This window comes from Poeciliopsis prolifica, unplaced genomic scaffold, assembly GCF_027474105.1.
Source record: "Poeciliopsis prolifica strain line A6 unplaced genomic scaffold, Auburn_PproV2 SCAFFOLD018, whole genome shotgun sequence".
NCBI lineage: Eukaryota > Metazoa > Chordata > Actinopteri > Cyprinodontiformes > Poeciliidae > Poeciliopsis > Poeciliopsis prolifica.
In genome coordinates, this window is record NW_026562393.1 from 6,849,998 (window position 1) to 6,867,072 (window position 17,075).

General features: G+C 37.9%; 1 protein-coding gene across 4 annotated transcripts; it reads left to right on the forward strand.

The window, feature by feature from the left end:
• fbxo11b (F-box protein 11b) lies at positions 1 to 16,868 on the forward strand. 4 transcript variants are annotated; one of them, XM_055042709.1, is made up of 22 exons: positions 1 to 336; positions 3,290 to 3,465; positions 3,637 to 3,718; positions 3,902 to 4,046; positions 4,134 to 4,263; positions 5,438 to 5,521; positions 5,646 to 5,778; positions 5,886 to 5,992; positions 7,937 to 8,048; positions 9,803 to 9,909; positions 9,990 to 10,127; positions 10,223 to 10,440; positions 11,137 to 11,317; positions 11,408 to 11,530; positions 12,345 to 12,430; positions 13,126 to 13,202; positions 13,286 to 13,429; positions 14,325 to 14,435; positions 14,514 to 14,621; positions 14,968 to 15,076; positions 15,162 to 15,260; positions 15,524 to 16,868. In XM_055042709.1, exons 1-22 carry the CDS (start codon positions 249 to 251, stop codon positions 15,651 to 15,653), a joined length of 2,688 nt encoding a protein of 895 aa, XP_054898684.1. In that variant the 5' UTR covers positions 1 to 248; the 3' UTR covers positions 15,654 to 16,868. The 4 variants fall into 4 exon arrangements, with proteins under 4 accessions (XP_054898684.1, XP_054898685.1, XP_054898686.1 ...); XM_055042710.1 differs by having other exon boundaries at positions 3,905 to 4,046; XM_055042711.1 differs by having other exon boundaries at positions 3,637 to 3,697.
• Positions 16,869 to 17,075: the final 207 nt, after the last annotated feature.

Genomic DNA, 17,075 nt, shown 5'->3' on the forward strand with positions numbered 1-17,075 from the left:
GTTAATGGCTCCTCCTGCAACGGAGAGAGACGGAGCTGGCACAGAGCAGTGAAACGGGGGTTAGCTGAAATACCACGGAGCGGGGTGAAAAAACAGCAATTACACCCCAAAAACAGGGAGGTTTAGGTCGCTATTGGAGGGGATATTTGGGGGAAAGGTCGTCTGGGTGGCTGTTCCAGTCGAGGGGCAACATTTTATCAGTGGGCAGTCGAGGATAGCGGCGTATTTTTCGACAACCAACTCCCCAGATGAACTCCCTCAGAGCCACCAACAGGAGACCCAGGCGAGTATCGAGGCCGCGCCCGGTGCAACCCGAACGAATCAACGGGGATAGAGGTAAGCTAGGCCACGGCCAGCTAATGGTTTTAAACAAAGGTTTGTTAGGCGAAGCCATTCTTTTACGTAACCCTCTTTGTCACTACCGAGCTACTTAGCAGGCCTGGAGACAGCCGGGTTTTTTTCTTTAGGAAAACCCGAGGCTTCTCGCTCTGTGGCTCAGGCCAGGCCGCGCTTTGTTTGGCTTGAGTGATCGGGGCTATAGCTAGCTCACCAGGTTAGGAGGAGGAGGTTGTGGGGGTTGTCTTCGCTTAATGCGTATGTAGCTCGGCGGACATCATAAATGGCTCATATATTCCTCAGCTTGAAGCTTAAGAGGCGGCCTAACCCTCCATAATCACAAGCCTCGTTGCCGCTCGGCTGCTGCATTCCCAGCTGTCACAGCAATTTGTGCGAGTGCAAACCTTTAGGACTGCCATTTTTGGGGTGTAACGTTAACAAAAACATTAGCCGTGGCTCCAGGGGCAATGCTAGCTGCTTGCTCTTGCCTCGAGAGGACAGGCACATCAGCTGTGAAAGAGGATCCTGTGTGATTTGGGCTAATTACCTGGGGTCAGCCGAGTGGCCTCAGATTTGTTAGTTTGAAGCTCGTTTTTGTTATCGGATTGTCGGTCTATGCTAGTCGCGGCTTGATTTGTTTACACCGCGGATTTGCCAGCTACGCAGTACAGTTTTTAGCTGTTAGCAGTCGACATCGACTGCTGTCCCTGATTTGACAGCACCACAAAAGACCAGTGTGGTTGTGGCTGGGACAACGACGAATGCATACAGATCAGGATCTGTTCAGGGTAACTACACTTGAAAAAAAGGTAGTTTATCTGCAGAAAGCGCATCTCCCATTATCAATCATCAATCTTTGTCTGCTTTAATACCGAATGTGGTTCATAAAATAACTATTAAACGATCATATGTGGAGGCTAACTATTTAAACAGATAGTGTGTTTTATAAGCTGATATTTTTTTTATTAAATAAAGTTTCAATGTAGATTGAATAATGAGAAAGAGGTAAAATTACAAAACACATTGCCATAAAATGTCCAGCACACCAACTGTGGTGTTCTGCTTTTTTGTACTCATAATAAATGTCAGTTAATTTTTTTTATTGTCCTTTTATTCATCACCATTGATCGCAACATGAAATATTCGTACATTATTTTCCAGAAGCATTTTACATTTAAAGCCTGAAATTGAATAAAATAAAAATGTTATGGAATAAAGATCTTGCTCAAGTTAGTAAGCATGCATTTATGTATCAAATCACTTTTGTTTTCAAAATACAGCTGCATAAAAACATTAGCTAAACAAACACCACCAAATGTTAATTGTTAAAAAATTTATCATGTGCATTATTGTTGATATTAGGGCAGGCAGAGTCCTTCCCTCTGGATTAATGTATTATCAATATTTAGCACTGACACTAGAAATATAATACATCAAACTGCAACCTCTGATCGTAACTTTCCTAGTTACATTTAAGCTGCATATAGCTTATATAAGATGCTTTTAATTGTATTTCTATATGTGAGTGTGTTAATTTTTAAAAAAAATAGTTTTATTTAATTTTTATCTAAAAAAAGCAAGAAAAAAATCTGTCAGACTCTTGAGACTTTTTAATGTATAAACTTAAAATGGTTACAGCATTTTGAAATCTGGGTTATTTTGTCCCTTAATTTCAATCAAAATATTTGAAAATCCAATAGCTAAAGCTAAAATATTTAGCACAAAAATTGGCAAAATTTCTAAAAGACACAGTTCTATATCTATATATTGCTATACTTTGTGTTTGACATTGTGACGAAATGAATGAAATATAATTTTACTTGTAAGGAAATAATCCAAAGGCAATTACGCAAGAGTGATCAAAGAACAAATTTATAAAAATACAGGAAAACATGACTGTCGTTCTACGCTGTCATCTACTCAACTTGAATGTTCAGAATCTGAGGTATTTCCATAAAATTTTCAACAAATATTTTTACATATTACTTTTCAAGTAGTTGCAATAAAAAGGCCAGAAGATTTTCTAACTGATACATATAACTGTATAGGTTATATACAGGTTAGAGACGCGTCAATCAAGCTTTTCCTGACGTGATTTCTGATTTTCTGATATCTGTGCTTGTGACTCTGATTTTGACCATTTTGTTGTTTGTTTCTTAGGTTTATAACATAATAGAGAAAATGTGCTGCAGGTTTTTGGTGTTGAGTCTGACAAAAAATAAGGGATTTAGAAGATTATTTAAATTTATGCTTCAAAGCATAAATTTTATTTATTTTTTTTTTTTTGTATTCAAAAATGTGCATTAAAAGTATATTCTATCAGTTGACTTCGGGTGCATTTACACCAGCCTTGTTTGGTCCGATTTGATCAAATTCTAGGTGTGAATAAATAATCAAACTCAGGTTTCCTTAAAACTTAGATCTCGGTTTGTTTAAAAGGATTCTGGTGCTGTTTGCATAGGTATGTGGATACCAGGTGGACCAGATACTGCTTTAACAGAAAAAAGCAAGCTGTAGTGCATTCTGGGTAAATACAACCTAAACAATCGTGTGAGTTTATTGCTCGTGAGAGAAATGGCTCAGGCTCTTTAGCCAAAGAGAAAACAAAACGCTACGCCATCTGTTTACATTTTCTGAAGAAGGATGTTGCACTAATGTCTTCACCAGAGGCTGGTGGTTCTTGGTGCAGCGCCACCACAGGCAAGGGGTTGAACAGGTTTTTCAAACTCTTTGGTTTGTTTGACACAGTGCAGTGTGAAAGCAAACCGTCCCAATGTTGCAATTTCGGTTCCCAATCTAACTGAGTCCACCGGACTACAAGGTGTGAAAAAACTGAAAATGGTGAAAGTTCTTTAAAGAATAGAGGGGGAAATCTGAGACTTTTAAGTACTGAGATGTCTATCTGGTTGATTGTTGCATCTCTACTTAACAGCCACAATGCTTTTCTGTTTAGATGAGGAGGCTCCTGCGGCCGCTGCAGCAGAAATGGCAATCGAGGAATCCGGCCCCGGCGCTCAGAACAGTCCCTACCAGCTTCGACGCAAGACCCTGCTTCCTAAGAGAACCACCGCTGCCTCTGCCGCTGCCTCTGCCACCGCCTCTGCCTGCCCCAGCAAGGGCCCGATGGAGGTGAGCGTGAAAGCTGTTGCGCTTGTTCTTTGCTGCAGATTGCATTTTTGCTGCAGATTGCATTTTTGCTGCAGATTGCATTTTTGCTGCGTGAAGAGGGGAGAGACATTGATTTGTTGTCATATTCACTTTTGAATCCCTCTGAGCTTTAAATCTCTGCTGCATTTTCAGGGAGCTTCAACTTCATCAACAGATGCCTTCGGTCATCGAGCCAAGCGGGCACGAGTGTCCGGTAAGACCCACGACCTTCCAGGTGTGTTTAAGCTCTTCAGCATGATGGGCAGCGTTTACTAGTTTGATTTAGTTTTTCTTTCTTTTTCTTTTTGCTGAGTTCCACTCTTGCACTGTTTCATTACAGTCCATCTGTACTGTAATGTTGACCTTTTCTTCAGACTTATGCTGCCTTTTTTTTGTGTGTGTATTTTTATATTTTTAGCAGCCCCAGCAGAGCAGTATCTGCAGCAGAAGCTTCCAGATGAGGTGGTTTTGAAGATTTTCTCCTACTTGCTGGAGCAGGACCTTTGCCAAGCGGCCTGCGTGTGCAAGAGATTCAGCCAGCTAGCAAACGACCCCATCCTATGGTAAGATGATTTGTTCTTACTTTATATTCTAATTTATAAGCAAAATAGACCTATAAGATTCTATACATTCCCTTTTCCTATTTAAAGGAAACGGCTATACATGGAGGTTTTTGAATACACGCGTCCCATGATGCATCCTGAGCCCGGCCGGTTTTACCAGGTCAGCCCTGAGGAGCACGAGCATCCAAATCCCTGGAAAGAGAGTTTTCAGCAGCTGGTTAGTACAGCTTTAATTAATTTATAAATTCATCTTCATTTAATGCTTTCTTCAGTTTGGAAACCCCAGCAATAAGATGCTGTTGTTCAGACTTCTTATCTGTTTGGTTTTTGTTAAAAAATATTTTGTATGAGTTTGTGTCAGGCCTTTTATTATGTAAACTGGTTCAACAGCCTTGCTGGGCTTTTATCAGTAATATTTGGTCATGTTGCATAAAAATACTCTAAAAATAAACTCAACTATTCATATTGAATAGATTTGTAATTAGTGTTTCAACTTCCTTTCGTTTGTCAATGGTTTTAGTTCATAACGTCTGGGTCAGGCGTTGGACAAAATGAAATTCTCACTGTATGAAACCTTTCAGCAAAAACCACATTTTTACTCTACTGCTACAAGTTTTACATATAGTTCAAATGTAAATCTTATTGCTTTCATTGAAACTGAAAAGCACTAATTAATTTACCTAATTAATTTGAAAGTACTGTGCCCTGTAATGTTTAATTTTTCATAATCAATAATATAGAATAAATGCTGGCAACGTTTAGCTTTGATTTTCAACTGCTTATGGCTACAATGTAACACGTTTGCCATCTTGCTCTGTATAACAAGCTGATGTTTGCTGGGTACTTAGTTGGGCTGTCTGCTCTGGTAGCCAGCTTGCAAATTGGCTGTACCTCTTGAAGTTTGTTTATTGCAATTTGAAGGCAGAATTATTTTTAATAAAAGTTGTTAGGTGCTTCTCTTGTTTTAAGAAATGTATTAAACAGCTAACTAGGGGTTTCATAAAAAAACAAACAAAAGGAAAGTAGTAACACTGGAAGGAGCAGTGCTGTGCTTCTCTTTTCCTCATATAGATAAAAAAAAACCAGGTCGCTCTGGTTTTCTCTGGCATCTCGTCAATATAACTTTAATGATATGACTGCCGACGTAAACGGTGCTGTAGTAGTCTAATAACTAGTCAGGATATCTAGTTTTGAAGAATGTACTGCTGAGTACCAGCTATCTTTGTGAAAATGATTACCTCTCATTATACAATCCGGGTTTGAAGCGTTTGTATATCAGCATTGGTGTTGTTTTCACTTTCAACGCATTTTAACAAGCAAAGTTATCTGCAGAAACTTATATTCAACCTTCACTGGATTTGATCTTTTTGCATTGTGTTTTTGTGTTGCAGTACAAAGGTGCACATGTAAAGCCCGGCTTTGCTGAACATTTTTACAGTAACCCCGGCCGATACAAAGGCAGAGAGAATATGCTGGTAAGTCCAAACCCTCAGCTGGAAGACAAAACGGTTGATTACCGTCAATGTGAATCCCATAACTTCTCTATATTGTCGAAGGATGCGTTGTTTTGCCTGAAAGTGTTTGTCTCTCCTTTTGCAGTATTATGACACCATTGAGGACGCTCTCGGAGGTGTTCAAGAAGCCCATTTTGATGGTCTCATCTTTGTTCATTCTGGCATCTATACCGATGAGTGGATTTATATAGAGTCTCCCATCACCATGATTGGTGCAGGTATTGGCCATCATAAAAAGATGCTGAAGATTTGATAATTCTTCTATAGGCAGCCTGTATGTTTACTGACCTCTCTGTTTAATGGATGGTCTCTGCTTTCATCTCAGCACCTGGTAAAGTAGCAGACAAAGTCGTCATAGAGAATACTAGAGATTCAACGTTTGTCTTCATGGAGGGTTCAGAGGACGCATATGTGGGATACATGACCATTAAGGTAAACAAATACCATGTTGTCATGTTTTTCTTGATGTAGTCATAATAAATACAAATATTTTTAGTACTAAATCATAATAAAGAATACAATTATTAGTTTTGAACGTGGAGTTTTCTGTCCAACTAAAATAAAATTTACAGTTAATGTACAAAAATTACAGATTTGGATGTCTTCAGGTTTCTGATATTACTAAGAAATCCAGTTTTTTTTTTTTTTTTGTTTTTTTTTTTTCAGAAAAGGCTTCCAGTGAGCTTGTTACATGAATTTTGAAATGTTGAAAGATTTTTGGAAAATTTTGCAAAAATTACATTCTTTCCAGTATTCACACAGAGACTGCTGTTTTGGTAAAGCTAGCTATGCAAAAAGCTAATATAAGAAGTTAAGCCAGGTTCTCGCTGCTCAGTTACTTTCTGTCTCAGACAAAATCTTTGTTTATGAAGGAATTGTAAGAGTATTTCTGTCAGTGTGTGTGAATTATGTGTTTGTGGTTGTTCAGTGTGAATGTTGCATCAAGTAGTGTGATATTTTCTGGAAGGATCTTACAGTCTGCTGCAACATACAGCTGATGATTGTCTTATTTTGAAAAACTGTGACTGCTTCCACATCTTTCTCCTTTTGCTCTTCCTTTGCTCACCCTTTTTGGGGTTCGACTCCAGTAATAAACAGTCTGACATGAGAAATAACTAAGGTTTTATTGTTATCAAGTTTGCAGTATGACATGTTCAAGTTCTGTATGATTTTCTTTTTTTTTTAATCTGTGTGCAGGGTCTAAAATGTTAATCTCACAATTATTTTAAAATATATAAAAACCATATTTAGTCTCAGCACCAGCCTCTGCACTAAAATAAATGACTGCACATGACAAAGTGTAGAATAATACACAGTGCTGTGAAAAAGTAGATAAAGTAGATATGTTGTTTTTTTTTTTAGCCAATAGATGTTATGTTTAAGTCATTTAATATATCTGCAGGTTGCATAATAATCAGGAGTGGGTTTGGGTTTGTGAAACTGAGCTCACAACTCAAGACCGCAACTTCCTACTTTATGAAATGTAAACAAAAATGGAGTGGCGTGAGATTTTACCCGTTGGAGGATTTCTCTTTTGCTTTGATAAAAGACCATAAGCCATTTCTCCCTCTAGTGCTACACTCACTCGCATGTTTGAGTCGTATTTACCCAGAATGCCCTTGCATCCACATATGCATTTGAAACGCACGGCAGTTCATTTAACTGACTTGAAGTCTAGGTTTTTAAGCGTACCAGAGTTCGCTTTTTTTGGTCTGCGTCAGAGTTCGATTGCACATTCATACCTTTGCAAACGAACAGATTTCTAGACAAATGAACTAGAATTCAATTAAAACGGGTCTGCCAAATTCTTATCTGTTAAAAGGAGATCAAAAAACCAACCCTGAAGTTTAGTAATTAGTCCATTTTCAGTGTTATGACATAAATAGACAGTCTAAAGTCCTGTGCTGTTAATACAGTGGAATAACTTCGGACTACATTGATTTTAAAGAGATCTATAATGATTGAAGTATCTATAAAAATTGATTCAAAGACTTTGAACCAGTTTTTATAGATAAGATATTAAAAATAACTGTAGAAAGGGGGAGTTAGACTGGCCTTAGCACTTTCTGACTGAGAAACAAATCTTATAAGGTCCAAGAGTCATTTAGTATAATTATAATGTATCTTATATGTTGTTTGCTTTGGGTTTTATTTCTCTCTGATTTCCCCAAGGCAAAAGAATAGCAGTATGTGCTCTCTATTAAGCAAGGTTAACCAAATGGTGCAGACTATAATCATCCTATTTCCTCATTATATTATAACTCTGAGCTGTTGGCGGCTCCAACACTTAGAGTGCCGTGTGGATGTGGTGGGCAGACAGAAGTGCTGTCTGCACTCTTGTCCTCTGTCTGACCTCAGCGTCTGTTCCCTCTTCAGTTTAATCCAGATGATAAATCGGCGCAGCATCACAACGCCCACCACTGTCTGGAGATCACAGTCAACTGCAGCCCCAACATCGACCACTGCATCATCCGCTCCACATGTACAGGTAACCACACGCACCGATGCCTCCTGTTCCAGTCAGAGGACGCTGCATCACATTTCCTTATAATCTGATCAACCCACACTTTGCAGCAGAAGCGTGTACTGAAAGGATTTTAGTTTGTGATAAGTAGAAATTATACTTTTATTTGGTATAATAAACTGACATTTAATTGTGGAAATCTTAAACTTGCTTATTTTAGTTTAGCAGGTAGTAAAAATGAGGAAGTTAAGTGCAAACATTTGTTTTTTGGTCACGTGTCTGAACTGGTGCTTGATCAAGTGATTTTATTTTTCAAATTGCATTTTTTACTTGGTTTTCAGTTTGGATTATAGACTGGATTGATAGTTGAATGAAGAACATTCCTGGTTTAGTATTTGTACACTTTAACTCTTTTAGACCTATGTTTAAAATCTCCTCTTGGATATTTTTGCTTATTTTTAGTGTATGCAGCTCTTACTTTCAATATCTAGCAAGTTATTTTTGCAATTTACTGTCCATTAGCAGAGTGCCCTTCAGATTAATTTTCATAATAACCCGATATTGGCTGGGAAGTGAAACGTCTCCACTTTTAGACACCGTTGGAAGTTTTCAGATAGCGCAGAATTTCAGATAGCGCAGAATGTGAAGAAAACTTTTTTCCATTTTAATGTAGAAATCTCTCTGCTTTGAAAAAGTCAAATCATCTTTCTGAGAAACGGACCCAATAACTCACAAAGATGAAATGAAAGAATTTCATGTCGATACCCATTACTGCTTCAAAGCTCATGATGCAAACCTTTTTCTCATTCGGCTGGTCGATGGATTTATAGATCAAAAACGGTGGGAAGTCTTAGATTTGATGCATTTATTTACCACAAAGGAAAATTTTATGTTGTCTTAACTCAGATCATCCAAGTACCTTCAGAGTCGTTTAGGAAGGCGATGCTGTTAGTAATCAGTCTTGCAATGAATCTGAAGAGGCCTCTTTAACGATACACAAACTTTGTAAAAATATGTTTATTGTCTAGCAGGAAGAAAATACAAGAAACTAATTTTTGCATTTTTAATGTAATAAATTTTGTGGCCAGTTTAAATTTGCCAGTTTTGGCCTACAGGGCAAAAAGTTTGGACACCACTGTTCTAGTCCATATAGACACCTTTCAAATACACTCTAGATCTGTGCTTTCCATGAATATATTGTTAAAGTATATTTGTATAGAAAAAGATGCAATTTCTTTAGATTTTTGAATGTTTTGTGCAGGGGTTTCAAGTTTATTATCGGCCAATACAATACGTAAAAACAGTACTGAACCTACTTGAAATGTTTTTGTTTTTTTACACAGACATAAATGTACTAAATTGCAAATTTGTTTGATAACCCTGCATCATCAGTACAGCACACTTAAACACACCAATGGCTACACAAGTTTGGTCAAAGATGTAAAAACAACTTTTATTTGTTCAGTCAGTACAAGTAGGAGTGAAACAGAAAATGTAGCATTAATGATATAGAAATTTAAAAAATCAAAATGTTGACTACCTTTTGGAAAATAATCTGCAATAAACTTCCTTTCAGATGATTCAGAAAGTGCAATTAGGAATTATAAATAAAGTATGATGTTGCTGAAAACACAAAGTATAAAATTAGGCTGGATAGATCTGCCACATTGTCACAGAAACCCGACCTAGATTTAAAAAAAAAATACAGATACAGATATTAGTGTCGGATCGTTTCATCTGTAGTTTTGTAAGACCTTTATTTCTTTCTTTGTGTCCAGTGGGTTCAGCCGTGTGTGTGAGCGGACAGGGCGCCTGTCCAACCATCAAACACTGCAACATCAGCGACTGTGAGAACGTGGGTCTGTACATCACAGACCATGCACAGGTAAAATCAAACAGCACATTTTAACCAGCGACACGCAACACGAAGACTCTCGCCGACCGAAAGCCTTTTTGTCTCTGCAGGGCATTTATGAGGACAACGAAATCAGCAACAACGCGCTGGCAGGAATTTGGGTGAAGAATCACGGTAACCCCATCATTAGGCGTAACCACATTCATCACGGACGAGATGTAGGAGTGTTCACCTTCGATCACGGCATGGTGAGTGCAACTACGACTCCTTTCACTTCTTATCCCGAGCAACTCCTTCACACAACCTCACCTGTGTTTTTTTCCCCCCCCCCCATTTGTTTTAGGGTTACTTTGAGAACTGTAACATCCATAGAAATCGCATCGCTGGCTTTGAGGTGAAGGCGTACGCCAACCCCACGGTGGTCCGCTGCGAGATCCACCACGGCCAAACGGGCGGCATCTATGTCCATGAAAAGGGGCGGGGCCAATTTATAGAAAACAAAATCTATGCCAATAACTTCGCTGGTGTTTGGATCACGTCCAACAGCGACCCGACGATACGGTAAGAACGCAGACATACCAGAAGCAGGGTTGGTATGGGTCTTTAAGTTCAGTTAGGTGTTTCCGGGGTTTTGGAAAGTGCTTGATTTGAAAGTTTTTAATATTCAGACAGCACAGTTTTGTAATGAAGTGAAGTCTATCATGTGACTAAATTTGGAAAACATTTTTTACAGTTTAAACTAGATTAAAAAAACAACAAAAAAAAAATTCACTTGCTTTAGGTGAAATTACCTAAATTATTTATATACACTAAATGTCAGAAAACCTTACAATTGCATATTTTAGAGCTATTTTTATTACTTTTTTTGTATATTATGTTTTAGCATTTAATATCATGTTAAGGTCATGATGTGATGTGTTTGGATTATGTCAGAGTGTTTCAGTGTAACAAATATGGATTATTCTTAATGGCTCAGTAACTTATTAAAATAAAGTTTGGCTTATATTTTACATCTTAAAAAACTTTTATTGAAATTTTCGTTAAATTAGTGTTTTGTTTTTGGACCAATCAGGGTGTGAGAGAGATACATTTCAAAACATACATATTTGTTATATTTTAGTGGAATACTATCAAAAGTCATTATTAACAATAATAAATCTAATTTGGAATCTAAACTTTTTTTTTTTAGTTCATTTGTGTTTGTTTTGGTGCTGGAAAAGTTTGAAAACTGACCTTATTCCTTCGTCTTATTTTCAGTGGAAATGCTATATTCAATGGTAATCAAGGTGGAGTGTACATATTTGGAGACGGCCGTGGGTTAATAGAAAGTAATGACATCTATGGCAACGCCTTGGCTGGGATTCAGATCCGAACAAACAGCTGTCCCATCGTAAGGCACAACAAAATCCACGATGGGCAGCATGGAGGCATCTATGTGGTAAATGCACTCCTTAAATCTTTGTCCAAATCTATTCTAGCAGGGGGAGAAATGTGATCCTCTGATGAGCGGTCCTGTGTTTTATTTCAGCATGAGAAAGGCCAGGGAGTGATTGAGGAGAACGAGGTTTACAGCAACACGTTGGCTGGAGTTTGGGTGACCACAGGGAGCACTCCTGTCCTCCGCAAGAACCGCATCCACAGCGGCAAACAGGTACAAAAAAGGCATTTATTTCTTACTTTCAATTTATTTACTTATCTATTATTGCATATCGGGCTTTTCCCGTCTTTCAAAGAAAACAAATAATGAGGTTTTAGCAAATATAAAAAATTTTTTTGATCATTTCTACCAACAATTTGACAAAACCTAATTTTCTTAAAAAGACATGACCATTTAGGCCTGTCACAGTAAATCAATTAATCACATATAAGTTGAAAAGAGCTTTTTTTAACTTAAAATGTGTAACTTTTTGTTGTTTAAATGTATTTATTTTCCTACTAATTTTGTTTTCAGACTTCATAATTAATTTTATTTGTTGTCTGCTTGAGCTTACTTTTTTTTTTTTAGATCTTTGAAAATAGTGAAAATTTGTTATTGTGACAGGCCTTTGTGTGATATTTGTCTTGGATTGAAAGACCTTATTCTGATTGAAAAAAATACTGTACTATTAAAAAAATTAAATCAAAAAGGTTAACAGTAAACTGTGGAAGTTTCCTTAAATATTCAGATGGATGCCTGAGCAGCCAGTTCATACCCACATATTTCTGTTTTCATGCCCATTTGTTTCATAAAAGTTTATTTTTCTAGTGTATTTTTTCTGAATTACAGAAGTCAGTAATCATAAAATGCTAATATGTGGTGTAAATGTTAACCAAATATCCTCTGTTAATCATTTTTGGTTATCTCATTGCTAACTATATTTTTAGTATCACCATTAAAAATTGTATTTCTAGCTTTCAGAAATATGTAAAAGGTTAAACTGGCCTTTTTTCTATTTGCCACTAACTTACTGTTTTTTGTCCTTTAGGTTGGCGTGTATTTCTATGACAATGGCCACGGTGTGTTGGAAGACAACGACATCTACAATCACATGTACTCTGGTGTACAGATAAGGTAACATCTCTTAATAATAATGTACTCAATGAAAACATTGCATGAGATGAAGATGTTTTTCTTTCAAATTTCAAACAGAATCATTTAGGTTCTTGCCAAAACATAATGCTAGTCCCATGCTACAGTAATACTATTGAAATCAGGGCTGTGTATATAAATAACACCCAAGTATCTCTGCAGTGCAGTAAAATTATCCTGGAGAATAAATTAGTATTATTTTTATGGGAACTAAAACATTTTTTTCTCATTAAAACTTTTTTTCTCTTGTAATTTCAGGACATTCTTCTGGTAAATGATGTTAATTGTGACTATATTGTTGTAATTAGACAAACAATCTGGTATTCTGGTCCTAAAACTCCATCATCTAACTCATTAAAAAAAGGGATGGTTGGAATAAAAGCCACTTTTTAAAAATATTTGATGTAATTTGTAAATTCTTTTTTAGAAAAGAAAATCATTTTAAAAAATGATTAAAATCAGATCTGGTTTGAAAAAAGTCAGAGATTTTATATTTAAATCTTATTACTCAGACCTGTTATCAAGGAACTTTTGAGGCGAGTCTGGGTCTCTGAAAGACATTAATCATAAAGTATCCATACTTTGAAGTTGATAAAACTAGATTATTTTATTCATGTATTGAAACTTGTCTTCGTTTGAAATCAGCAGAAAATAATTGAGTCTGTTTTAATCTGCAGGACGGGAAGCAACCCAAAGATACGGCGCAATAAGATCTGGGGCGGGCAGAACGGAGGAATTTTGGTCTACAACTCGGGTTCGTATTTATGTCTCTCACGGCACCAGAGGGACGTCTAACGTGGAGTCAAAGCTTCATCTATCGCCGCTGTTATGTCGCAGGGTTGGGCTTCATCGAGGACAATGAAATCTTTGACAACGCCATGGCGGGAGTGTGGATCAAGACAGACAGCAACCCCACATTGCGGAGGAACAAGATCCATGACGGCAGAGATGGAGGCATCTGCATCTTCAACGGAGGCCGAGGTACTGAAACTCAGTTGTCACAAGGTCGAGTGTACTCACAAATCTTCATAAATGTTGATTAAATTACTGATTTATTAGAATTAAATTAGTCCCATAAACTAATAACGTCAGCTCAGACCTTCTTTAAATGTTGTAGTTTAGCCACCATCCAGCAGAGGGCGCCACTAGCAGCTGTAAGCGAGTTGATACAGAAACAAACATGGCGGGGTCATACTAGAACAGAGAATCGGTTCCAACAGAGACTATGTGGGTTTCAAAACGGGCTTTATGCGGTTCTGTTTTTAAATGTAAATACTCAACAAGCTCCTTAACGGTGCTGCTTGGGCTCGTTCAGCCCAAGCAGCACCAACTTCTCCATTAAAAAAATACAGACTTACTAAGGGAGAAAAATTGTAACACAATGGAAAAAAGCATCTTGCCAATAAGCATAGTTGATTTTGATGACTGTTGTGAGTTAATGAACTTCATGGAGCGACGTTTTATTATTTCTTCAAGAGCAAACGCGTCTCTGAATTAAGAGTTTCATATATTTAAATTTTTTTCATCTTCTGTCTTATATTCGGTGACCTAAGAGGCCCCTGTTTTATGTTTTATAAATATGTCACAATTTTCTTTTTATTCAGTCAGTATTTAACACAGGTGACAAAATGTTTTTTTTTTATCCAGCGTATTCTGAAAACTTTGGCCCATTATGTTATCGACAGTCGGCCCTCTTGCTGCAAAAGAACAAAATGCTCAATAAGATGAATCAACTTTAAATGAACTTCTCAACCGATAACTTGCAGCCCTAGATTTAACGCAGGTTGCCTTCCGATTCAATCAAGATGTAATTTGTTGAACGCAGACGTTCCCAACATGTTCCGTTGAAGCGTATGAAGAAACATCTTCCCTGCAGGTTTGCTGGAAGAGAACGACATCTTCAGGAACGCGCAGGCCGGCGTGCTCATCAGCACCAACAGCCATCCCACGCTCCGCAAGAACCGCATTTTTGACGGCTTTGCTGCAGGTCGGCTTCACAGACTCTTCTAGGTCAAAAATGAGTCGTTTGGTCTCCTTACAGTTGACTTGTCGTTCACTGAACCAGGTATTGAAATTACTAACCACGCAACGGCAACGTTGGAGGGCAACCAGATTTTCAACAACCGCTTCGGAGGGCTTTTTCTGGCCTCAGGAGTCAATGTCACCATGAAAGGTAAGAGGTTGTTTCATATTCATGTTGCAGTTGTGCTACACTGCAAAAACACAAATCAAATATTTTAAGATTTTCTAGTGGAAATATCTTTGTAGCTTTTCAGCTGAAATAGGAGCTTGTTCAAGTAAATATCTGCTTAATATTGATGAAAATAGACCAGTTCCAATGGCTGTCGTAATTTTTTATCAATATTAAGGATTTATTGACTTAAACAAGCTCCTATATTTTGCTAAAAGTTGTAGATTTTGTCTCATTTCAAGGGTACAAAGAAACTCAACCATAAATACTTTGTTTTATGTTTTTGCAGTTTATATCTGCTTGCTAACTATGAAATGTTCCCCGTCAGACAATAAAATTCAGAATAATCAGGACGCCATTGAGAAGGCGGTGAGCAGAGGACAATGTCTCTACAAGATCTCCAGCTACACCAGTTACCCCATGCACGACTTCTATAGGTAAAGAAAAAACCTGAAAAAGATCTGATTTATAGTTTTTATTGCACTTTTAAGTTTTAATTTCAATGATTTATTTGTTTTCTAGGTGTCACACCTGTAATACAACAGATAGGAATGCCATCTGTGTTAACTGCATCAAAAAGTGTCACCAAGGACACGACGTAGAGTTTATACGACACGATCGGTGAGCATCTTTCCTTCTTTACGTTTGAATTTTGTCAGTTAAATTTCTGTTTGTTTCATTTTGTGTCTGAAGCTCTTTATAAAAATACCTCCATACTTTGAGAAAATCTTGCATTTGACTTTTCTTTAAAGGACAGACAACGCAATTTAAAACTTTTATTAAAAACGTGATGAAACTACAAGTTTCATGGTTTTCCTCGAGTTTTATGGAACGCAGTATGTCACCTATAGATGTTAATTTTATTGATTCCCGCTCTCCTCCAGGTTTTTCTGTGACTGCGGCGCGGGAACGTTGTCCAACCCGTGTACGCTGGCCGGAGAGCCCACACATGACACGGACACTCTGTACGACTCGGCGCCGCCCATCGAGTCCAACACGCTACAACATAACTGAAGGCGGCGGCTCGAGTTCACGCCCTCAGATAAGCAAACAAACACATTGCATTACACACAGCTACACACACACACACACACTCACCTACACCCAGTTCTAAACGTGCATCCGCCTGCAGCTACAAGGACCCAGAGAGACTCTGAGCTCAGCGCTCTCAGTGGAAGAGGCTGCAGAGGAAGCAGCTTCATCTGGCGTCAGCCGCACTCGCTGCAGCGGGTCACTAGAGGGAGCCGTGGAGCTTCTTGAAGCGATTCCTCGCTGCAGACTAAACAAAGAAGACTGGGAAGGGCGAGTTGTTCTGAGGGGCTTTCGAGGTCCACCTGGTGGCACTTAAAGCATGAAGATCTCCACACAGCTAATCCTCTTACGAACTGCGGTTAAAAAGACTTCCTGCTTCCTTGCAGCTGCCATCCCTATTGGATTAAAAAAAAGGAAAAGATTGATTGTGCGTGTGTGTATGTATGTATGTGTGTGTGTGAGAGAGAGAGAGAGATGGAGCACTTGGGCTTTTTTTTTTTTTAAAACAAATATATATATATGTTCTGATGAATGGATTTTATTTCAATGCTTTCTCATGTAGTTTTGTATTTTCAAGCAAAAAGCTGACTGTATTTGAATGTCTTTTATTTTATTATATATTATTATAATTATTTTTTTCCTTCGGTTAGCGTCCCTTCCTGTCCCCACTTCCCGCCACGTCGGACTGCAGAAGCTGAAAGGTTCCAGTGGTGAATTTCTTTCTGTGAAAGAGAAGCTTGTTAACACTAAACCCTCTCCAGTGAGTTAGTTTAAATGGCCGGTGGAGGAGCTCCACACTTGTATAAAGAGGTGTGTGTAAATGTATGTCGTGTACAGTGCAAACTTTGTGTGTGTGTATGTTTATATGTTGATGCAGTCAGTGTTTTGTGGAGAGGGTTTCAATAGGGGGCGCTACAGCCTCCTTTTTAACTGGTACCTGGTCAGTCTGCAGTGCCCTGTATCCCCCCGTCCCCACCTGTTTCTGCCCTCCTCCCAGTGTATCGTGGTGACTTTGGCTCCTCATGCAGCCTGAATCGTATGCATGTACCATAACATCTAGACTTAATATATTGTGAAGTATTCAATAACCATTAGTAGATGCTAGTTGAAATTCAAAAAGGGGTATACTTTCTTAGAAAGACAAAAGAAAACTGAAAACTTGCCATTTCTAAGAAAATAAAACTTTATTAGATCAAACATGTCTGGTTCTTCATTCACTTGCTCTGATTAAAATGTCCAGTAGAGCTAAATAGGCATCTCTGAGTTAGTGTTTTTTAGCTCTAAAAGAAAAACAGCATATAGAGTGGTCTCGTTTGTAGTGAAAATATCTGAATAAATGAGAAAAAATTAACTTTTCAGAAAAATATAGGAGCTTGTTTTAGGTCAATAACTGTTTAATTCTGA

Excerpts from the sequence above, each read along its gene's own strand:
- fbxo11b (XM_055042709.1), top strand. The coding sequence starts at position 249 with ATGAACTCCCTCAGAGCCACCAACAGGAGACCCAGGCGAGTATCGAGG. Across the intron at positions 5,993-7,936 it reads TGGGATACATGACCATTAAG|TTTAATCCAGATGATAAATC; the intron begins GTAAACAAATAC and ends TTCCCTCTTCAG. Across the intron at positions 10,128-10,222 it reads TCACCTTCGATCACGGCATG|GGTTACTTTGAGAACTGTAA; the intron begins GTGAGTGCAACT and ends CATTTGTTTTAG.